This window comes from Centruroides vittatus, unplaced genomic scaffold (genome assembly GCF_030686945.1).
Source record: "Centruroides vittatus isolate TY-2023 unplaced genomic scaffold, ASM3068694v2 scaffold_2569, whole genome shotgun sequence".
In the NCBI taxonomy this organism is placed as follows: Eukaryota; Metazoa; Arthropoda; class Arachnida; order Scorpiones; family Buthidae; genus Centruroides; species Centruroides vittatus.
Genome location: NW_027122690.1, coordinates 539,239 through 564,510, shown reverse-complemented (window position 1 = coordinate 564,510; position 25,272 = coordinate 539,239). Strand labels below are relative to the sequence as shown.

Sequence of the window (25,272 nt, the reverse complement as noted above, 5' to 3'; positions counted from 1 at the left end):
ACAACTTTAACGGAATATTCCAAACAATTATGGGCCTACGAATCTGAGAAGCAAGGGATAAAACCTTCCAAATTCGGATAAAACAAGAAAAAAAGGTGTCTTATCCTATAGGCAAAAAGGGCAATTGCCTGGGTCCCCAAACCCAATTTATAAGAAAATATCTTCCCAAAAATTCCCCCAAAAAAAATTGTTTGTAATCAACGTTGTACACGAGCCTCCTAATTCAAATTCACTTGGGCCCCATGAACTATAACGCGCCACTGAAGGTTAGTAAATTATTAATAATGGAAGATTAAAAATTGGTATTTGTGTAAAATTTCAAGCAAACTGATCCCTCAACCATGAAAATCATGTACAAAATTAGTACGATGTTGAGCTAGTATTTCCAATTATGGAGATTTTAGTTTGTTTTAATAAAACTTAAAAAATTTCTTAAATCTTTTTTCTTGTACTTTAACCAATTCACTTTACACTTTATAGATATACAACAATTTCATTTCCATTGTAAAAATCTCCTCTGCAAATTTCTATCTTACGGAAAAACTGAAGGCAAGATCATATTTTAATATATTGATTTACAATTAATAAGTTATATTTCTAATTAACGGATTTTTTTTTTTAAATCAGATTTTAGATTTCATGAAGAGATTCGGTAAATTAAAACTTGGAATTTCTATTGGTGGATTTTTCTTTATCGAGAAAGATCTTCCTCTTAAAGTAAGAAATCTGCCATTTTTCATTAATTCCTGTTAGTATTTTTAATCCGGAAGTTGCCAGAATGTTCCTTTAATGCATAATTAATGTTCACAATAACGAAATTTAAAGGCAAAAATTATATTAATATTTATTATAATTTTATTGCAGATAATGCAGTCTCTGTATTCAGTATTTTCATCGTTACTTCAGTTGAGAAGTGTGTCCAGAGAGAAAACTTGCATAGGAAAATTTCAAGCCATTGTTTATGAAAACAGCAATTCAACCACGTGAAATTTGTTCAATTTTCCTCTCATCGTTTGATTTTTCACTCACTTATTATTAGTCAAATATACTCAAAAGTATGAGAAATTAATTAATTTTCCTCCTATTATACATATGCCATAATTGGTAAGCTAATAACTATAAATTAATGAAATCTTGATAGATTCCATTATTGTTTTTCGTATTGATATCAGAATAAAAACTTTAAAACATCATTATATTATCAATACTGCACAAAACTGTAAAATATCGTGTCATTCATGATATTGCTTAATTAGAAAATGTAGATAGAACTTAACATTTGTTCCTAGATATTTTCTTGAAACAAATTATGTATTTATGTACTAATAATGTTAATTCTACAGAGATAAATATTATATACACTGTATAAATATTTCCCAAAAATCAAAATTTGGAATATTTTCATGGCAGAGTTCTACATAAAATTTCAAATCTAATTCAGAATTTGCCATCCAAACTAGAAAATACACTTATGATTTCAAGAAAATAGTTTTCAATTACTTTTATTAGCGATTCAAGACTTGAAAACAAATTTTAAAATTACTTAACAGATAAGTTAAGAATAATTATATTCTAAACTGATAATTTTACACAAAATTATATTCACATAATTAAAAAAAATTAGATATTAGATAAGAGATTTGGTTAGTCTGCAACAGTAAGACACAAACAAACAAATACATCAAGGTTTATTAAAGTAGTCAGAAATACATAGTATCAATTGTATAAAAATAAGTTTAAAGAATAATATAAAGAATAAGTGAATTACAAAATGTTCAGTTTAAAATTTGTTAGAAAAGCTTGTCTTAATACTGAAGATAATTATAAATGACACGTCATATAAAAGTTTTTCGATCATTTAGTATAATAAGCAAAAAATATGTCTTCTACTCCCTTTGTACAATTTCAAAATACACGAATTGCTTCATACAGAAGCAAAACTTAAGTTAGTATTTTTTTCCAATATTTTCATATAGAAATAACAAGCAGTTGGCACACTAAGGCATTTACTATAGTCTGGGCCTTGAGCCGCAACCGTAAATTTGCATGGTAGAACAAATTCAAAAAAGTTAGTATAATCTTACTTTTCTGCATCGACGTGCATAACATAACAAATAATTTTCAAGCAAATAATTTATAGACTTTTTAAAAAATGATATAAATTTATAACCGTAGTCTAAGCAGTATTTCATTCGGGCTGCTTAAATTACAGTAATTAAATAAAAATGCAACTCTCTTAAAGTTATTTGGAACATTGCACAGATTCTAGATGTTCATTTAATCACATTTGTATCCAAAAAATTTTCAAAGTAGCAAATCTCATTAAAAAAATTTTTTTTTTTACAAAGTTCCTAATTCTATATTTGGCAACTCTATAACTGGGATCATGCTTATTACATGATGAATATAATTTTGAGTCTACATTATTTGAATTGGGAATGTTAGCAGTTGCTTTGCAACTCAATTTAAGCAGAGAATATTCACTATATTCTCCTCTTAATTACAAATTAGAGGAAAATATCACCATTGTAAGAAAAAGTCAGATGCAAGACAGATCAGGCTTGGCTGTCGTCATCCAAGATCTCGTCGGGTAGAGATGTGATGGATCCATCGTCTCCACTTGCACTGCTAGGTAACGAACCTCTCTTAGTACCCAGATAGCGGCTGTTCGGTAGAGTAGCAGGAGATCCTGTGCCTCTTCTAAAAAAGAATTAAAAATATACTTTTATTAAATGCAAGTAAATTGACAAAAATTAAAAATTAAAGCTTTTATAATTCAAAGTATTTTATATGCGTTATATTTAAATAAACAAATCAATAATTCATTAATAACTACCGAAACTAGTGACCAAGATATTTAATGTAAATGTGGAAAATTTTTTCAAAAATCTTCAATAATCTCATTCTAATTTTTGTTTGTTTCTTTTACTCTTTGATTTATTTTTAAATTAGAAATAATTTGAATACAAATAATTATTATATCATATTTTGTTGCATTTCTAAAGGATGCAAAATTTTAAAGTAAGGATGTTGAACTTCATTTCATTAGCAGTAAATAATAGAGTTTGCAATTAATTTACTCTACAGATTTTCTTCCAAAATCAAACAATTATTGATCATACTAGTCAGAATTAATTAAGGTTCATATCAATTTTTAAAGAATACAATTTTAAATATCAGTTGCATATAACATCATTTCAAGAAAAAAGTTTGAATTGAATATCTTATATTTTTCTACTTGCTTATAGGTGGTATGTGAAATCAAATTTCATGTTCTTCTTATGTAAAAATCATTACTACGATTCTCATGAAATCTTTCAAATATTTAAACTAACAAAACAAAAATAATAATTTTATTTTAATTAGTTTGAGTTTGTCAAGAGATTTCACAGTTAAATGTTTAATTTCGATAACAAATTAATAAGTAGGAAAAAAACAAAACTGATTTTATTCTGACAAAAAAGCAAACAAGCTGATTCGTATAACAACTAATACAAAAAAAAAATTTAATTAAATTTTAAAACAATGCAATCAATCATTATTTTGTTACTGTTCTGTACTTCACATCAGTCTGAAGAGTATTTGAATACTGATATTATTTCAAGTTGAATAAAATTCATCTCTTTCAAGATTGTAAATAAAGTATAAAAAAATAAAATTATTCAAAAATTAAACTTTTTCTTCAAAAATCTTACCTCATTTTATTCTTTAGATTAGTTAATTCACGAGTTACAGACTCGTGTGATTCCATTAAATCTTCTAAGTCACGTTGAGCCTTTCGTTTTTGTGCTTTTTCTCTGGAACATTCTTCTTCTGCTTCATCTAGCTGACGTTTTAAGCCTTTAACACGACTGTTAGCTTTTTCAACCTATGAAAATAAAATTATTTTGAAATATGTAATTTATACAGACTATTTTAAATTTAGGTAAGACAAACTAAAGTATATATTAAATTAATAAAAATTATTATGACTTCAGACAGAACACACAGCTAATACAGTAATATAAATTTCAATTTTTTTATCATAACTATTTATTGAGAGAATAAGCATTTACTACGTTTAATTATATTAAGGAAATCTTAATGAACATGATATTTTTTTTTCGTATGTCATTAAGAATGTAAATCAAGATTCCATCTGGATCAACATTATTAAGTTAAATAATTTATCTTTTTGAAATTAATTATGTAATTTTTTGATAAAAATTATGTATTCTAAAAATTTATTTAATATTTATTTTTTAAAGAGAAAAAATTGAAACTCAGTTAACAATAGCATAATAAAATTAACAGAGAAAATAAAAATATTTAATAACTCTCCTTAAACATAATTCTACATGTGAATTAAATTCTTCAGTTTATAGTTTCTTAAAAACAGTTTAATAGAGAAGTTGCGGCGCATGTATTCAGCCCAAAATATGAATGGCGGATGGATGAGTGCTGCCATCTGGCAATTCTATACGGTCGATAATGGCGTTCACCACGTCTAGAATGGTGAGTAGACGATCAGCTTAAACTTCATTTTTTTGTGTTTGGGGTTAAAATTATGACCTATTTTATTAATATAATGATTATTTAAGCATTTACAAATAATATTGTAAAGAAACAGATTATTTTAATCCAGAAATTATTTAATTATTCAATTTTTTAGCAAGTGATGTGAAGTGCCTATAGAATTTACATATATTTGCCTTCATAATAGCTTATCTTAAGTTTGTTAAGTTGTTAGGTTTGTTCTTCCGTGGCATCTTCTACCATCAACAACGTAATACGTTTGTAAATTTTCTAAAATATAATTTTCCGAGCTGCTTTTGAATTTACGTAAGCCACTACTTCCCTTGACAAAAGTATGAGGTACTCCTATCATCTGATTGTATGGTAGGAGACAACACTAATTAAAAATAATTATTTAGTGTTATTAAACATCCTATAAATACTTTTAAACAGCTTAATTTGTTTATTTACTTTTGCTGGTAACCTCCAATGTTAAATATATCCACCATTTTTTAAACAAATTTCCTGTGAGTCAATGCGCAACGTTCACTGAGTCACGTGATGTTGTGAACGAGTGCCGCAATGTCTTTTACTTGGACTTAAAACGTCAAACGTGTACTTCTGCTTGCCGTACAAGACTAACGTTTATACTTGTGCCTCAACCTCTCTAATATAGTGTTATAAAAATTTCTATTATTGTTGTTGTTCTAAAATTATAATACATACCTGTTCTTTGTATTGATCAGCATGTCTTCTTTCATCTTCTAACTGCATAAGTACTTCTTTTAATCTCTTTTCAAGTTTACGACCAGCTTTAGCTGTTGCTAATCTTTCTCTACAATAATCAATATAATCATATAATCACAATGTCATTTTATTTTAAATTATCATTATACAAAGTTTAATTATGAAATTTAAATTATATTAAAACTAGTATTTAAAACATATTTTGTACTTTGCTTCAATATCCACTTGTTCTTCTAATTGAGATATTTTTGCTTCTAATGCAGCAATTGCAGCTTTTGTCTTTAAACGCTGAGATGTTTCTAATTCTTGAAGTTTTATTCTTAATTCTTTATTCTAAATACGAAAGTTATAAATGGTTCAACATTTACTTAAAATGGTATCCCATAAAAAATTACAAAAATAATTAAAATTGTACCCTCTAACTTCTGTAAAATTTACATTAGAAAAAATTGTTACAATTAGTTGAGCTGTTCACAGGCCAAATCAATAAACTCCATTTGTAAATCCTTAATATAATTGTTATTTTCAAATTTTTTGCATAACAAAATTTATATATAATTATATATAAAGCATAGCTTTAATATAATAATATATAATAACACATTCTACAATGTTTATTTAAAGTTTAAAAAAAATTTTAAAAACTAATTTATATTCTTAATTTTTATACTTTTTGTTTTGTGGAGTTAATCGATTTGGCAAGGAGCAGCTCAGTTAAAATTTAAAAAGGGATATTCTATAAATGTAAACAAAAGTAAAAACAGTAATATATATTGTTCTATCATATCCTATTCTATTCTATTGTTAATATCTGGGTGCAAGATGTTAATCTTAGTATTTACTCTTCAGAGCAATAATTTAATTCAGCTTTAGTTTGTAAGCATTATTTTTTCTCAAGCACTCAGCAGTCCATTTCATTTCCTTAAATGGGATTAAATCATAATTCTGGGCCAGCTAGTTGCTTTTTGTATATTCATCTTCAAATTAGTCCATCAAAATATCAGTAATATGACATACTATAATATGTCATAATACTGATTTGTCCTAATGAATAGAAATATCTACCTTGTGGCACATTAAATCTATTCTCAAAGTATCACAATATAAATAGCATGGGTGTTGAAGATATCTTTCTAGATAAATCTTGGCATTAATTTTGCCTAAAGTAATCAATGATCCAAGATCAAACCAAGATAATTGATGATATAATTCTAAATTTACCAAATATTTGACATATTCAGGCATGTTTATCAATGATTCATTAAAAACTAATTTATCAATCCAACACAACTTTTTAATCGTTAATGCTCTTTCATCAGACTAGAACAACTAGTGACATTGGTTTGGAGAAATAGGTGATGTTTGGATCAAGGCATATCTATGATAATTAACTTTAAATAGTTTCTTGAAGAGTGCACTGCTATAAAAACAATGACTGATATGCAAAACAAGGCTTTTCTTTTATATTCTATCAGATTTAACTATTTCTTATGATTTTTTCTTTTAATGCTATTCTGTTCCCATTTATAAATTCATTATATGACATTTAATAACGGTGATTTCTTATTTAATTGCTTACATGAAAATCTATTACTAAAACTTGTCATTAGTCTTCTTAAATGCATAGTCTTATTTATAATTGCATCTGTCATATTTTTCAATATAAAACACTGATAATCAATTAACAGTTAGTATATTATTCTATTGTAAATATCTGGAAACCTATCTAATAAAAATATATTTTTAAAAGAAATAGTCTGTTTATTTTTATAATAATTTCTATTAAAACAAATCAAATTTAATATTAAATTGTTATAATTTTTATTTGCTATTATTAAATTATAAATGTGTTTATATGAATTATATACACTTTTAGGTTTCTAATTTATTATACAATTTTTATGCATAAATATATTACTTCTCATAAAAATTATTATTTTTTTAGTAAATAAAATTTCAAGCTGAAAATCAATTTCATATGACAAATCATCATAATAGATTATAAGAAAACTGTTTAATAACTCTTTTCTCAATAAAATACTCCCATATACTAATGGTACAGTACATGAGAATATTTTGTTGTGTATTACAAGTTTTAAGCCAAGCAAAAGTCAGAAAAATATAGAATTTTATACATATGTAGAAAGACTTAAAAATTTTTAAAGTAGACAAAAGTTTAAAAATTATTGTTATATCTTAAAATAATTTTTAATCAGAAGACACTTTTTTTTATAGCATCAAGCTAGAAACTATAAAAATATATTTTTAAATCCAAATATACAAGATTTCTTAATGTAATAATCATAATATAGTAATTTCATATGCTCAGTAAGTTTTAAAAATAAAATCATTATCATAACGTATAGCCCTAATAAAGTTTATGTACTGTAAATGCAATGTAATATAAATGACAATTCAAATGAATTAAACAAGTCAAAATTTTTGCCAAAACAATATTTACTAATTTTTCCATAAATCAAATTTTTCTTTCTCTCCAAATAAATGGCTATCTATTCACACCAGCGGTATTAAACATATCTATGCTTAATGGTGGGCAATAGATTTCATAATGTCAGTGGAAAGTTTGTAGTCATTAATGAATATAAAAATTAAACCATTAAACTTTCATATAAAATTGTCTGAAAACTCATCCATACATTTGTTCACCATATTTCAATCATATGTGATTCAATGATGATATTATTTAGATGCATTAGTGAACTGATTTTAGTAACTGATTTCAATTAAAAGAGTAGTTAAAATTAAATATAGACACACACTACTCAATTTACTTTTTATATTGTTTCATACAATTTCTTTCATTTTTATATTGTCACTATATAAATCATATATATTGTAAGAAGTTAAATTTGTCTAACAACAAACAAAATTAATAAATACTTGACTATGAATAAATCAGATGTTTAATAACTAATTAACATTCTTGAAATAAGCATGTTCCATCATCAGATCAACATAAGCATTAAAAATATACATATATATATTTTTAATGCTTATGTATATATATAGACACAGTAGAATACAATTATTGCAATTATTTTGGTATTCACCTAAACTGATAACCACTTAATGTTGTTGGTTGGTTAAGTAAGATTGCAATTATGGAAATTCTGGTTTTATTAACACTGACATTAAAATGACATTTTAACTTTATAATTATTATTAAAAGTGATTTATCCAGCATATTAAACAAATGACAAGTTAAATTATTGTACTTTGAGAAATAATTAAACTGATTAATATCTAAAGCACTGATTAAGGTTAACAACTGTAACTAATAACAATGCATGAAAAGATAATTTAAAAATGCTTATTTACATGAGGATAATAACTATGTATATTATAACCATAATTTGTTAGTTTTTTTTTTTTTTTTAGTGTATTTTAACTAGTTTTAGGACTTGCTAATTCTTATAATATTAAACTGTTGATAATATCCAATTACAACATGTAGATTCTACTGTATTAGTATAACTTAAAACTATTATACATACAATAAAAACATTCATATTTTGAAATTTTAGATGTTAGATAGGAACAGTTTTTTAGATTTTAATTTTAGATGTTAGCTGATAAAATTTAAAATATGCATTCAGGTCTAAACTATTTTCCAAACTACTTTATAAAATGCATCTAATAATTATTTTATACCGTGTAAAATTTGATAGAAACACATTACTGAATCTGTATTACATATAAAATATTAAAAATGTTACATATCAAAAGAGATTAAAATTTCAATTATTAAGCATTATTGAAATTAAAATGAAATACCTGTCTTTCTAAGAGCATTCTTCCATTTTCTAATTTCTGTGACTGGGACCTTTCACTAGCTAAATCAGTTGTCAATTGTTCAATCTAAAAGTCATTTAAAATTTTAATCAAAACTAGTTATAATTTTATATCTTAAAAACAAAACGTAACATAAAATAAATCTCAAAAATGAAAATAACTATAAAATTTTTATTAAAATCATTTTACCATAATTATAACAAAAGAATTAATATTTGTAGATATAAATATAACTTAACAATACATTACATTTAAATATAAGTATTATATTTAATTACTTGATTTTGCGCTTTTCGAGTTTTATCCATAAGAATTTCTGAATTGCTTTGTTCTTCTTCTAATTCTTCTTCTAACTGATGAATCTTACCTTCTAACCGTCTCTTCTCTTCTTGCATAAGTGAACTAAAAGAATTTTATAGTTACAAAACAATCTCATAATATGCATCTGTCTATATTAAAAACAACTTTATTTAAAATATGACAAAAAATGGTATATTAAAAGTATATTATTAAATTTACGTCTTTGATGTATGATTATTAATTTCTTCTTGCAGTTCATCTCTTTCTGATTCAGCAGAACGACGTGATCTTTCAGAATTTGATAAATCATCTTGCAATTGAATAATATCTGCTTCTTGTGTCTTTAATTTCTTTTCTAAATCTTTTGATTGAGCAGTTAATTCATCTTTTACTAGTCGTAATTCTTCTATGTCACGTTGATAATCCTTTACCTGGCTCTGAATTTTAACAACAGATGGTTTACATTTCAATTATTTTCTAGTGTTTATTTTTAAGAAATATTGTATACCTGCAATTTCTTTAATTGTCGCAATGCGTCCTCTTTCATTTTGTTTGCAATTTCCAATTGTTGTTCAAGTTCCTTGAAATCGCCTTCCAATTTTTTTCGTGAACTAATTGCAGCTGCTCTTTGTTTTCGTTCATCTTCCAATTCAGCTTCAAGATCTCTTAACTAAAACAAATTCAAAATTAAGTTTTATTCAAATTCAGAAAACTTACCACACAAAAAACTAAATAAATTATTATTATTAATCTTTCTAAATAAAATTAAACCACTTTTTTTTAATAGAAAACACAGATAAAATGATCTTATATTAAACAATTTTCTCCTTAGATGGTACAGACCTATCTCCTATTTTCTTCATTAACAAAACACGTTCTTGAAAGTGGTCTTAATTTTCTATAATTTTAATTATAAAAACTAGATAACAGGAAGTTCAAATGCTGAGGCAGTTAAGCCATCAGTCCACAATTCTGGTGACCAGGGAAAAAGCACACAATTTTTCATGGGTTTGTCTTGTCTCTATCTGGATATGAAGGTCTGCCCAACCCATGATGAATATGTAAAAAGGCTCTCAGTACCCACAACAAAAAAGGTTAAAAAAAAAAAAAGCTAAATAAATTACCTATGATATATTTTCAAAAATATTAAATTTGTACTAAACTGAAGTCTTTAACAATTTAATTGGACAAAAACTAAAATTAGTGTAGCTTGTAAAATAAACATTTTTATTAATTTTTGAAAGAAGAAAAACTTTCTGTATCAATCATAATTTCTTAATATCTTATTTTCAATTCAATTTTAATGTAGTCATAAAAGATAAACTAAAATTTCATTATATTAAAATCTTATAATATTTTGATATTAATAATTTATATAGTTCCAATCCATTTTTTTTTCCACTTACTTGTTTAAGCAACGCTCTACGCTTCTCTTCAGCTTGTTCATCTTTTGCTTGTAAATCTCTCTCAAACTGAGCTTTCATTGCTTGCATATTAACTTCTAAACGTAATTTAGCATCTTCAGTTAATTGAAGTTCATCTTCAAGTTCTTCAATCTGCGTTTTCTGTTCAGCTAATTGACTTTCTAATGCCCTCTTACTTTTCTCTAATTCATGCACCTAGAAATTATTGAAATGCTTTTAGTATAACTATAAAATGTCAAAAATCATTTACATATTTCCATAAAATATCAATGCAATAGTAACATAATTCTTTTTAAAAAAACCAGTTAATTTAAACCTAAGTTAATAATCATTAATAATAAATATTAAACTTTTTCATATTTAGTATTTACAAAATAAAAATAAATTTAAAATCAAAAGCCAAACTTATTGACATCACATTACTAAAAACTCAAGCAATTTAAACACAAAATATCATTTTTCTGATATCTTTATTCAATATCACACTACCTGAATTTTTCAGTAAATTTTTATTAAATTATATAAATTAGTATTGTTGTTAATACAGCTATATTTTACATCATAAAGGGGTTGTTTTTGTGTATTTAATATTTAATTCATTTTGTTATTGAATGCATCAACAATAATTATAAATAAAATAGTAATTTCTACTTTAAAGACATACTAAATAATGTAGTTTAATGATCATGTTTTATTTCATTGTATTTTTGGGAAAACAAACTTTTAGATTATTTATAATCTTCTATTTAATTATATTGATAGCATAAATGAATTGAAAGTACTGTTTGAAAATATTATAATATATACAGAGAAGAATTTATTAACATATTGTTCTAATATATTTTCTCTTTCAGCTGTAAAACTTATTTAATAAAATTTTAAAAATTATAAAAATGGTCTTATTTTAAAGACCAATTTTAGAATTTTGATTCAGGTTCATTCAGAATTTGAAAATATTTTTAATGCTAAATTCACTTTCAAATTACCAGAATCAAATGAGTGCATGAATTTATAATATAATTAACAATATTTGTAAAAAATAACTTTTATCATTCATTCTACTAGATGTCTAAACTTAATTATTCATGAATAGTTATTTGTTATTCATTAATTATATACTACTAATGCTGAAAGTTCTATTAATTGCAATATATTTTGTACATGACTAACAACTTGTAGAAAATAGTATTAGTATTGTTTGTACATTTATTAATTGTATAAATTATCACTCATAAATTCTAGTTATAGTGCATAGTTACATTTTGAATATGTAATTTTTTTAGTATTGTCATAAAATTGGGAACATTAATCTTTCGTTTCTATATACACCGAAAACTTTTCTTTTCATAATATAGTATACATCGTTACTATGTTAATTTATAGATTTTCTTTTAAAATAACTAGTTTTAAAGAAACAAATATTTAATTAGAGTTAAAAAGTGATTTTAAAAAATCATCATAATAGTTAATTCTTAATTTAAAAAAATAATAACAACTATAACAAATAATTTTAAAAAACGAAATTTTTAAACTTACATTTTTATCAGCAGTTCCTTGACTATTAACAAGTTCATAAAGTTCTACTTGTAACTGTTTACGTGACCTTTCTAATTCATCTAATTGTTCCTGTTTATCATCCAAATCTCTAGTCAGTGAAAGTATCCTTGTTTCTTTTTCTCTAATTTCTCTTTCTGCATTATCTCGTTCTAATGCAATTCTTTCAGAAACAGCTTTTTCTTCTGCAAGCAGTTGATCGAATTTTCTCTGCTTCTTTTCAAGTTCTGATACTTTGGATCTTTGATTATCCAGTTCACAATTTAGATCTTCCACCTATTATAACATGATATTATCATACTTATTCTTAAAATACAAGTATATATTGAAAATTATTTACTTCAGATTGTAGCTTCTTTTTAGATTTTTCTAGCTTATCGTATGCAGTCTGTAACTCTTCATTGTGTCTTTGTAATGCTTCCAGATCTTTATTTTGTTTTTTCCTTATCTCCTCCAAATTAGCCAACTGTTCTGCTTCTTCTTCTTCTTTTTTCTTGCATTCTTGTACCTAAAATATTAGCATATATATTTTTGAAATTATTTTAATTTTAAATAAAATTATAATCTTTTCAAATAGGTTTATATTCATAGAGATGACAAATATTTTTTGTTGTCAACTGAACCTAGCAAAGTAAAAGTTCCTATATTTTCATTCAAAAATAACATATTCAAGTATATAAATATACTTTATAATAAAATTTTAAATACGTAAAACTTTACGAATTGTGATTTTATTAAATTTTCTTTCATTCTATTATTAGGTGGGAGACGTTTTGGTACATTACTAAGTAACAATCTAAAAAACATTCAAATTATTTCTTGAAAAATTTCAGCAGAAAAATGTAATTTTACTTTAAAAATAAGATACACTAAGTATTTTTAATAAGAATTTTAACATATCCTTGGTATTAAATTGATTTTATGTTTCTCTAAATCAAAAATCACTTATTATACAAAACCAGAATGAGCAACAGTATTTCTGAACTTAATTTTTCATTCATTCCCCAAAGACATTAACAAATATTTCATAAAAAAGTGAATATATTTCTGATATGTCTTATAAAAGTACGTAAATGAAATTTTTTCAAAAATACTAAAATTTTGAAGTGATTATTTTAAATATTCATAACTGTCTTAAATAATATATTAAGAAATTAAAAACATTTAATTTTTGGCAGATCATAAATTCTTTAAAGATATAAAAGTAGCATAGAAATTATTCTAAAACTTTTATAAACTTTTTCAATATCAAGAATGCTATAATGCCAATAAAAAATACTTATCACTTGACTTTACATTTCACTCCCTGTAATGAATAATTTTGCCTTTTTTCCTTACAGACACAAGATAAAAAAAGAAAAACTTAATGATTAAATACAAAATTAATTTCAAGATTCTCAAAAAAAAATTCAACTGTTACAAATAACTAGTTTAGTAAATGATTTTTTTTGTTAGTATAATCACTGAATTATTATTAAAGAACAGTCAAGTTTTGCCGGAAATTTTTCAACAAAATATATTCTTCTATTCTTTTCTTTTAAAAAACTAAAATAATTATATTAATTTATATAAAAATCTATTAATTAAATAAAATTTAAATTAGCATTCAAGTTCCAATTTTTTTAAAGTACAATAATATAAAATTTATATTGAATTTATCAAAAATTTTATTCACCTGTTGAAGTAACTGTGTTAATTGTTTCTCTAATGCTTTTTTTGCTTCCTCTTCTTCTTCCAACTGCTCTTGTAAATTGTCTCTTTCACTTTCTGCTTGCCTTAATTTTGAACTTAAAGCAAGTTTTTGCCTTGTTTCATCTTGTAAAGACTCCTAAGAAGAAAAATAAAAATTTAGTTTCCTATTTTATCATATCATATCAAAAAAAAAATGGTGAGAAAATATAAGTAATATTTATATGACTTTTTGGCATTTTATATATACAATAATCTCATGTTTAAAGAACGACTAGTTGTAGAGTGTCACGTGACTGAAATTCTTATTAATTGGATGGAATATGGAAAACTGATTCTAGGAAACAGAAGAATTCTCTTTAAATTACTTGAAACATTTCAATGCTTCTTAAAAGATGAACCACATTCCATATGTCAAGAATTTCTAGAGTAATAGATTCACTAAATTTTTTTGTCTTTACAGTTCTGGAAATAAGAATAAAATTTGACAATTAAATGTCAAATCTTATATCACTTAATTTTGAATAGTGTTAGTATCAAAACTATTGCAGAGAGTCCACACTACAACACTATAAATGCATATTGCTCAAAAACCTGCTTGAACACCAAACCATTCTTTCTAGTTACTATCACTTGAAAGTAAAAATGACCTTAAACAGTCTTTAAAAGAATTTCTGCCTGTTAATAACAGGAATGTATTTTTTAGTAGTAACAACTGAAAACTCTAGAATGAACTGTCTGTTAAATAAGGGGCTACTGTGATAAATTATTATACATATTAAATAAGGAGCTACAGAATTAGTGTGTAAATATTAAAACGATTTATAGAAAAAGAATTTCCTTACTTGAGTTTCTGCTAGTTGAGATTCCAAGGCACTTGTGCTTTTGGCTGCTTGAGTTGCTTTTGTGTCCAGCATTTCAAGTTGTGCACTTACAGCTTCTAATTCAGCCTATAAAAAATTAGTTTTATAATATTAAATGAAATTTTAACTTATCTTATGTAACAATAAATTTAATTAAAAACATTAATATCTTACCTGTAATTTCTGAATTCTTTCAGCAGATTCAGATTTATTACGTTCCGCATCTGCTAATTTAATACTTAATTCCTGGACTTGAGATTCAAGTTGTTTTCTTTTGCGTTCAGAATCTTGCCTGGATGCTGTAAGTGTATTTATTTCATTTGCCATTTCAAAATTTTCTGTCTCAAGATTGCTTTTAGCCTTTTCAAGTGCAGCTTTTGCCTAAAACATTAAATTCATAGTTTAATTTTAAATATAATAATAATAAATTTTTAACAAATGAAAAAAAAGGATTAAACAGATGTAAAGAAAGCCTTGTGTCATTTATATTACACTTCATTGAGAGGAATAATCGAATTTTTAATTATAAAATCAGTTTTTAAGTTTTACAAACCTTTTTAACAGAATCTAATTGTTCATTCAACTGTTCAATAGCTTGATTGTGTTTTTGACGATAATCAACAATTTGCGCTTCATGAAGAGCTGCTTCATCTTCCAATGACTTCTTTAATAATGCTATTTCTTTTTCTCTTTTGGATCTTAATTCTTGTTGAGCTGCTGTTGAATCAAGAGAATCTAATAATTCAGTCTTCAAGGCTTCTAGTTCCTATTAAAAATATTTTTTGTTCATTACAAAATTTATCTGAAACATTAATTCTACATTTAAATATTATAATTACAATATTAAAATATATGTCATTTTTAGCCCATCCATAAATTTGGGAAAAATTATTAATTTTGAATTTTATCATCATTTTTCATGATAAATTAAATCTAGTTGAAAATATTTTTTTTTTTAAAAACATGTATTTAAATTGTCTTAAGTATTAAATACAAAGTTTAATTTTTATCATCAGTAATATTAATACCTCATGTAAATCTCTCTTTTGTTTTTCTGCTTTGGCACGAGCTAATCTTTCAGCTTCTAAATCCTCTTGAACTTCAGACAATTGGCTTTCAATTTCACGAAGGGTTTTTTGTGCTTGTGCTTTAGCAACAGCCTCTTCATCACATCTATAGGATTTTAAAGTAAGATTTTTAAATAAAGTATATATTCAAATGTCCACATACATATATACACATTAAAATTTCTAAATAACATACTATATCCAATTACGAAATCACAATTTTATTACTAAGTTTTCCAAAATATTTTACTTTTGGAATTAATATTTCAGCAGTTTCAATACTTTCTACAATTTTTTCAGAAACACATTATTGAATTTGATTTTTTCTCAGAATAATAATATTCCAGTAGTTTAATGTTTATAATGTTAGGATGCAAGAGTGCTTGCTTCAAAATTAACATATTCTCACTGTAAATTGAATAAATTTAAATATTTTCATTGTAAATAAAATTGATTTTTATTAGTGATGTAACGAATAGTATATTCGGCCTTAGCCGAATACTGAATATTCGGCTAGGAGCGTGGCCGAATACCGAATATTCGTTTGGCCGAATATTCGGTATTCGGCCAAACTATTCGGCTTGATTAATGCATGTACGAAAATTGGCGCGCAAACCGCATTATCGCGCACCCTGCTCTCTATTGGCCCGTTGTCACTACGATTTTTTCTTCCAGTAGCTCTAAATTATTTTAATTAATTAAATTATAATTATTAAAGTTAATATGAGATGGAGTTTAACATCTACCTCTAGTCCCAAACTGGTTTGTAATTTATGTAATAGCCGTAAATAGCCCGATATGATTCGACAGTTGTTGGTATTTAAATGTAAGTTATAACTTTAAAGTTATTTTATTTGCAATCGATCTTTTTAACTTTTTAATTAAGCACTAAAATTTTGTTTTTACTACGTATTTGTATATTGAATAGTACCCTAAGGATATACTTTAGTGGGGACATATGGTCTAGTTTTTCCCCAGTTGTGGAACAGTTCAATTATATTATTGAGGGTTTCTACTTGTGAAGTTTTGTGATATTTTGTTGCCATTGTTTCTGTCAATATTTTTAAAATTTAACATGATTTTAAAATTTAACATGAAAAATTGAACATGATGAGAATTTAACATGATTTTCAAATGTTATCTTTTGTATATAATGAGAAATGCTCATTCTTTGCTTTATATATAAAATAAATTATATATTAGTTACTCATCTTCTAGAAATAGATAAATAATTCTTTCATTAAATACGATACATTTCAATAAAACGTTTCGTAAATCATTTTAAAATATCTTAAAAAATATAAAAATATACGCGAATACAAATATAAGAATGTATCGGGCATTAATGTAACCTACACGCCATCAATTCCATAAGATATCGGGCTAGATAAAGGCTATAATAATATTTAATTACGAAATAATTTAATACTAGAGTTAGATGCTATTTCTTATTAACTTTAATAATTATAATTTAATGTTCAGCATTAATAAAAGTTACCAAAATGATTAATTTACTGTGTTTTTGTAATTTCTTACTCCTGTTTTTAAGTATTCGGTGTTCGGCTGAATAGTGATTAAATATTCGGTATTCGGCCGAATAGGCCGAATACCGGATAGTAACCGAATATTTGTTACATCACTAATTTTTATGAATCTGAAAAAGTAACAAAATTCAAAAAGGTTACTTCTGAAGAATACGTATCTTAAGAAGAAACTATGTAGAATGGAAATACAATAGAAAACAAACACACTTTAAAAATTTTAATAATAATACAGGGTTCAAAATTAGCAGCTGTCCCAGGCAACCAAAATTTTATCTGTACTAACAAATGCATTTTCAAAGTTGCTCAGAGGATAACCCATTTATTTTCTCATTTTTTCCTAACTTATTTTACTTCATGCATATTATATCCTGTTACATAGTAGTAAGTACTTTTTTAATAACAATAGTGATAACAAAACAACCAAATGTCCTTTTGAGATGTCAAACCCCATCACAACAAACCTATATGGCTGCCACTGAATATATGAACAGCAAACACAAGATAAAAAAATAAAAAATTAACATATTTCCTCCAATTGCTAATGGTTAATGATTCATGAATAGTCATTTGTATGAACTGTAAAACACTTAAATTAATAAAAACCTTTAAAACATATTATTATTATATTATCTTGAGTTCATTAATTTTACTCTGTTGCAATTATATTACAAATTTGATTCAAACTAAAAAAATATTTCCTAAAACATGTTACTAAACTAAAAATGCATCTTTAAGATTAATATTTTGTGGTATTAAATTATTAATAATTTTGTTTTTGGCTTTATACAAAATAAGATATAAGAAAATGCTTATTTTTGCTAAGAATGGATAATTTTCCAATGTAGACAAGTTTTTATTTTATTCATGTTTCAAATATTGAAAAAGCTTATGATTTTTCTGTAACAGTTTTGCTTTATGATTTAATGGATGTTAACACCACATTAGTAAACTCTTTAATGAATTAATCAACTTTTATATTTTCATTTTACTTATATGTAGTATTGAATAATAAATTTTATTCAATATCCAATTAGTCATTAGTTTTGTGTACATATTAAAAACAATTTTAGTAAAAATCCTTATTATGATTTTTTAATACTGAAATCAATTATAGTTTTTTGTATATTTTTTATCTTAAGTCTATTTTCTTTGAGTTTTTAAATATAATTTTAGTTCATAAAATGTCTGTAAAAAAACTAGTATTTGCTGAAAATCACTTCTACCATAAGTGATCACAGATTAATTTCAATATATCTTAAATAAATTTTTACTATTTTATATAAAATAAGGTACCTCCTTGTAATTTAACATTTAACATACTTTAAAAGAGTTCGATTCAGTTCTTCTTCTCTTTTAGCTAACTGTTGCTGCATTTCATCAACTTGGACTTTCTTTTCATTCAACTGTTCTTTTACATCATTCATTTCAGTTTCTAATCTTCTCTTTACTCTTTCCAATTCTTGTCTAGTCTAAAATAAAACAAAAATTAAAAGTTAGAATTTTATCTTAAGTACGATATTAGCTAATTCTTTCCACTTCTAACTTAAAATATGATTAAAATGACAACCAAATTCCTACTTTAATAAAAAAAACAAATAAAAGTCTCTAAAGAAAGTAGTGCATACAATAATAATATTTCTTTGAAGATAGTCAAAGTAGCTTTTAAAATAAGTAAGTTTAATCATTGAATGTATAATTTAAACTAGTATTTAAAGAATTAAATTAAACTAGTCTTGAGAGTACAGCAAACAATCAAGTACTAAGAATACTAGGAACAGCCAAGATCCAGCAAACACTACAAAGATAAAAAAAGAATTGAACAAGCTATCAACAGAACAAATATCTAGTATTTAATAACAATTTTAAGGACTGAAGAGTGGCATAAAACCCAAAATGAATATCCATTGTAAATTATAGAAAATAAAAATCCACTTTTCCATCAAGAGAAGTATTCCTGTATGATACGTTCTCAATAGTAATTTTATGCTAGGTTCCAAGGAGCATACAACCAATTGAAAAAACAGCAAGCAATCAAGTACTAGTATTTAAATTTTCAATAAAAGTCTTATGTTTATAAATGTTAATTTTTAATTATATATTATAATAATTGACCATTGGCTTTATCTCCAATTTTTTTATTATATTAGAAGTCTTAAATATTCTAATATATATTTTTTCCTCAAACTTTAAATTTTTAAATTTAATTTTTACACAATTTGGGGTAACAATTCTACTATGAAATGCTTTTAGTTCAACTTTTCATCAAATTTATTTTTAAAACAAACAATTACTATAATGGCAACAAAGTTACTAATATGATTATGATAATTGCTTCTTGTCCTTATTTTAAAACTTCTTAAAAAAATGTTCACAAGAACCACACTTTATTTAAGGACTTGTTACATCTTTTTTGGTCCTCCTTAGCACATTGTGTCTCATTCCAGCAGTGCTTTATTAATTAACAGTGATTGTAAATCATTACAATTTTTATTGAAACTGTTAGTAATTAAACAAGTTTATGCCTGAATAAAAAAATTATAATTGAAAACATGTTTGTAAATCTAACTGTAATGGATTTAACCTAGGATCCCTAGTGGCAATTTTTGGAACTTTTTCCTATAAAGTTCTTTCCCATGGTCTGAAGAATGTGAAAACCAAATTTAACAAAGTTTTTCCTACTAATTCCTTCTGCAAAAGGCTCTGAATAGGTAACTAATTTTAATCACTGTATTTTAGTAGGAATTTAAGATGTAAAAATATAGTAGTTCAGAATTTTATTTTATTTATCATTAAGTTTGTGTTTTTCATTTGTTCCTTAATTTTAAAAAGTTTCTTCTAGATAATTTGAAAAACAAACAATTACATTAGATAAAAGCAAAAGATAAATGACAAATACTGGCTGACCATGTAAAACTAATTCTTTTCCAGCTGACATAATCAATACATATGATTTAGTAGATTAAGCAGTATACATGTAATAATGACACATCATATTATTGATGACAGTTTTAAATGACAAAACTTAAGTGATTCAATTTCAATGTATTGCATAAAAAAAAAAACATAATTAAAATAAAAATGTACTTTATTATCTACTTATATACAAATTTTAAGTTTGAATATTGAGAATTGGTATTAAATTCTTTTCATAATTTAATAGAGAATTTTACCTGTTGTTCTTTCCTTAATCTTTCATCCAAATCTGCAATAGTGGCTTCATGTTTTGCTTTTAGTTTACTCAGATGTTTAGCTCTCTCTTCTTCTTCTGTTAATGTTTGAGCAAGTTCAAGCTGTTTTTCTTCTAATGCCTTCTTTTCTTTTTGAAACTATAATTATGAATAAGAAAAACCATTGTTAGGCTGTAAATTTATTATTTAATATTTAACTTAATTAACTTATGTAAAAGTAAAATAATTACTTTTTGATTTGAATCATCAATTATAGCAAAATCTTCTTCAAGCTTTTTAATTTTTGAATCTAATGAAACTCTTTCCAATTGTAACTTTTGCCGTGCAGCTTCTTCTTCTTCAAGCCTATAAAAAAACACGTATTCATATACACAGTATATTGTAATTTAACAGTTACCGCAAACAAAATTTTTCTTACTGTTCTTCTAAATCTTGAATGTTCTGCTGTAATTTTTTCTTTTCTGAATTTAAAGTTTGATTCCTTTCTTCTTCTTCCTCTATTCTTGCTTCTAAGTCATGTAATATTTCTTCTAATTCCTGTTTCCTTCCTGTTAATCTAAGTCTCATTTCTTCTGCTTCTGCACAAAGTTCAGTTTCAGCCTGAAGTTGCTCTGCCAACATAGCTTTTTCTTCCATTACCTATATAAAATACAAATTAATAAATTAAACAGTTATTTCAATAAACATAAGAAAAGAGTAAATAAGCTAAATCAAATTTTTTATTATTATTTCTATTACTGTTTTTTCTTTTTAAATAGAAATAATTTTTCTTGTTTATTTCTAATGATATTACTAAAATAATATAAACTATTGTAAAGTATGCAAACAACATAATACATCAAAAAAACTATAATTTTTGTCTATTTTGTCTATTCTAATTGACAGAAGTCTATGAATTTAACATATACATACTTGTTGCAGTTTTTTTTCTAGGTCTCCTACATCTTGTTCTGCTTTTTCCATTTTTTCTTTAACTTGTCTTAATTCATCTTCTTTAGCATTTAATTTTTCTTCTTGTTTTGTAACTTGTAAAAGTGGTTTTACCTAAAATTAAGTAATGTCTTTCAATTTTAAATATTTATTTTAAAAATTTAATTACAAATTAAATATAATTTATATATTTTTAAAAATAAAATTTAACTTAAAAGAATTAGTTTTATAAGGATAGATATGTATTATATCAATGATGCAGTTTTCTTTATATTGCTTTAAAAATCAGTTCTTTAAATATTTCTTCAAAAAATTGATGAGACTTCGTAGGTTAAATCCGAAGAAGTTAACCAATTTTTTTTTGTCTGAACTGCATTTCATCAGAGACAAAAACTTCTGAGTGTTATCTTTGTTATTCTTTATTCACTATGCATTTTGGATGCAAGATTTTTTCGTGTAACTTGCACCTGAAATGCATAGTGAATAAAGAATAACAAAGATAACACTCAGAAGTTTTTGTCTCTGATGAAATGCAGTCTAGACAAAAAAAAACATTGGTTAACTTCTTTGGATTTAACCTATGAAGTCACATCAATTTTTTTGACGAAATATTTAAAGAATTAGTTTTATTCATTATAATGTAAATTATCATAAAGATACTAAAAAAAAAAATACTTTTGTATATAGTCTCCACCAGGACCAATTTCGTAGCTTCATGTATGCAGCACAATTCCTCTGAATAATACGTATTGCATTTAACTGTTGCAAGCGTTTCTGGTAATTTCTAAATCAAACGGGAAAGGAATGTAAGAAGTTGCTAATATTTTTTATTATATATATATATGTTTTTGTAATATAAAATTTATTATTGCTATCATTATTAGAAAAAACAATAATTACCTGCGAGCTAAAAGACCTCTGCAACAAGCTTGAAACTGAATAATCAAATCAGAAATTTTCATATCACGTTCTTCTTCTAGTTGGGCTAAAATACCTGCACGGAAGAAGATTTTACTCTGTCCAACTCTGTATAAGTTTGGATCCAAGTCAAGTGCTAAAATCTAGAAAAAAAAAAAAAAGATAATTATTAAAATAAACTGCAACTATTTAAAAATAATTGACATTTGTTTTTCTCAATATTAAACCAACCATTTTTTCACAGGCTAATTTTCCATCCATAAAACCTTTTGGAATAGCATTTGGTGTAAGAAGTTCATATCTGGAAAAGATATTTTATCATCATTAATAATATTTAGAAGAAAATATCTTAAATTTAAAATATATTAAATATTAATATTTTAGAAAAGATATTTGATTCTTTTTTAAAATGATTTATTATTATTATTATTATTATTATTATTATTATTGTTATGTTGAGAATGTCATGCTCAGCTGATACTAGTGTAGCTACTCAAACAAGAGCTACATTAAGCATTATTATTATTATGTTGGGTTAAGTTAGATATACTCGGTTAACACCGGTGGCTAAGTACTATGCCGGACCAAAGTCAAGGCATAGTAACCAAAACAGAAATTAAAGAAGTGTATCAGTGTGTGTGTCTGTATTCAGGAATTTTCTCACAATATGACATGTATTCAATATAGTGGCCTTCTGTAGAGTGATGTATGTGTTTCTATTCAATTCTAATGTGCCCAGGCTTTTGTGTAGTGTGTGTGGTATGACACCTGTAGAGGAGAGAACAACAGGTACAATAAGCACCCTATCCATCCTCCACAGATGCCTTATTTCCTGGGCGAGTTCTGTGTACTTGCTAATTTTTTCAGTGCATGCGTTTTGTATATTGTGAGTGTTTGGAATGGATATGTCTATAATGTATGTGATTTTATTGTGTTTGTCAATGAGTGTGATGTCTGGTCTGTTGTGGTAAATTGTTTTATCTGTGATTATGGCTCTGTCATAGTACATTTTGTGCGTGTTGTTTTCCAATACTGTCTGTGGAATGTATTTGTAGTATGGTTCGTGGATGTCTGCTAATTTGTGTTTCTTTGCAAGCTCTTGGTGTATTATATTTGCTACTTGGTTATGTCTGTGTAAATAATCTGTCTGTGCCAAGAGCTTGCAACCAGAGGTTGATGTGTTGTATTATTATTATTATTATGTTGGGTTAAGTTAGATATACTCGGTTAACACCGGTGGCTATTATTATTATTATTATTATTATTATTATGGCAAGTTTATAAAAATTTCATTTTTATTAAGTAAATTAAAGTTTAGCTTAGATAATACATAACATTTGCATTTTGCAGTAACATATTAATTCAAATTAAATAACAACTTACAGAATAATTGTGGAAGTTATCTACAGAAGGCTTGGTTAATATTCATATCATCAATACATTTTATAGTTGTAAGTGAAAAAAATGGGAGATTTATTACTGTACAATTATAGATATATGCATATGTATTTGAATAAATGATGTTTAAAGTAAATTTTTATTGTCAAGAATTTAAAAATTTTAATGTCACTTCTGAGACTAACAATGTAAAAACAAAAATATTTCAAATCTGTTTTCTTTTAATAATAATTTAGATAAATATTCTGTTTTAAAATTCTAACTGAATCATTACATGTAAAATTTAAGAATAAAATTTAGAGGAAAACGTCAAAGACTATTTACTTAAAGTTTAAATGTATTAGAAAAAATAAAATTTATGTAAATCATTAAACCAGGGAAAAAAAAAAAAAATCAAAACTTTAATTTTTAGCTTACATTATAAATGAGTTCAGCAAGTTTGATTGAAATAAACTTTGATAAATATTAAGATTTTTAGTAATATTGTAATAATAATAATTTAGTATGTATTAGTAAAAAAATAAATCAAAATATTTATACACTTTTATTTAAAAAATTTTTAAACTTGCTTTTACAGCAATGTTTAAACTACCTTTGTCTAAATTCTTGGAATGGGATACGATTAGGAAAACCTTGACGGCAAATACGTATGCCTTCCAATACTCCATTGCATCTAAGTTGCTCCAATACTAGTGTAGCATCAATTTTTCCTGCCTAAATATAAAAATAATTTTCTTTATAGAATAATAACGTAATAATTTATTTTTTAAAGAACTTTTTAAGTATTTTATAAATTTTAAAGGAACATTTAAAAAAGATTAAATTGATGATTAGACAGATTCAATAAAATGTAATCATAAAATTCATAATATGACTTAAGGAAACAAGTTCTCTACCTTAACTATGTATTAACTAATATATATTTTTGAAAATTTAATTTTACATGTAATTTTGTTTTAACAAATCATCTTTTATTATCATTACATTCAGAACAATTATTGTAATGTATAAATGAGAAATGAGCAAAACAATGAATCAATTACATATAATACAGTAAAATTTTGTGTAACAAATACTGATAATTTCATTATTTTCAATTCCTCATCAATACAGTAGAGAGTCGAAAATTGGAATCAATTGGGGACTGGGGTTGTTCCGATTACCCATTATGTACGAAAAAATACATTAACCTGTCCGATGTTCAAATTTTTCTCCATTGCATGTCGCATCGTGTTGAATTTTTCTCCGTTGCGTGTCGCTTCATGTTGAATTTTCGTCGATTTTAAGCCTAACGAAAACTTTTATAATAATAATCGAGGCTATTGTATCGTTAAAAATTATTT

At 25.0% G+C, this 25,272-nt stretch overlaps 1 protein-coding gene across 1 annotated transcript in view; it reads right to left on the bottom strand.

The window, feature by feature from the left end:
- Positions 1 to 1,671: 1,671 nt before the first annotated feature.
- Positions 1,672 to 25,272, bottom strand: part of LOC136987643 (myosin heavy chain, non-muscle-like) — a 62,003-nt gene continuing 38,402 nt past the window's right edge. Inside the window, exons 16-40 of the mRNA XM_067285392.1 lie at positions 24,522 to 24,639; positions 22,763 to 22,832; positions 22,514 to 22,674; positions 22,289 to 22,397; positions 21,596 to 21,727; positions 21,102 to 21,322; positions 20,914 to 21,028; positions 20,666 to 20,821; positions 18,816 to 18,964; positions 15,913 to 16,057; positions 15,438 to 15,650; positions 15,059 to 15,265; positions 14,867 to 14,971; positions 14,008 to 14,160; positions 12,673 to 12,840; positions 12,315 to 12,608; positions 10,761 to 10,973; positions 9,863 to 10,024; positions 9,574 to 9,791; positions 9,333 to 9,456; positions 9,037 to 9,120; positions 5,450 to 5,574; positions 5,221 to 5,329; positions 3,696 to 3,868; positions 1,672 to 2,700 (exon numbers count right to left, since the gene is read on the bottom strand). Of these exons, the coding sequence (XP_067141493.1) occupies positions 2,556 to 2,700; positions 3,696 to 3,868; positions 5,221 to 5,329; positions 5,450 to 5,574; positions 9,037 to 9,120; positions 9,333 to 9,456; positions 9,574 to 9,791; positions 9,863 to 10,024; positions 10,761 to 10,973; positions 12,315 to 12,608; positions 12,673 to 12,840; positions 14,008 to 14,160; positions 14,867 to 14,971; positions 15,059 to 15,265; positions 15,438 to 15,650; positions 15,913 to 16,057; positions 18,816 to 18,964; positions 20,666 to 20,821; positions 20,914 to 21,028; positions 21,102 to 21,322; positions 21,596 to 21,727; positions 22,289 to 22,397; positions 22,514 to 22,674; positions 22,763 to 22,832; positions 24,522 to 24,639 (3,869 nt within the window). The 3' untranslated portion in view covers positions 1,672 to 2,555. The remainder of the gene's footprint in view (positions 2,701 to 3,695; positions 3,869 to 5,220; positions 5,330 to 5,449; positions 5,575 to 9,036; positions 9,121 to 9,332; positions 9,457 to 9,573; positions 9,792 to 9,862; positions 10,025 to 10,760; positions 10,974 to 12,314; positions 12,609 to 12,672; positions 12,841 to 14,007; positions 14,161 to 14,866; positions 14,972 to 15,058; positions 15,266 to 15,437; positions 15,651 to 15,912; positions 16,058 to 18,815; positions 18,965 to 20,665; positions 20,822 to 20,913; positions 21,029 to 21,101; positions 21,323 to 21,595; positions 21,728 to 22,288; positions 22,398 to 22,513; positions 22,675 to 22,762; positions 22,833 to 24,521; positions 24,640 to 25,272) is intronic.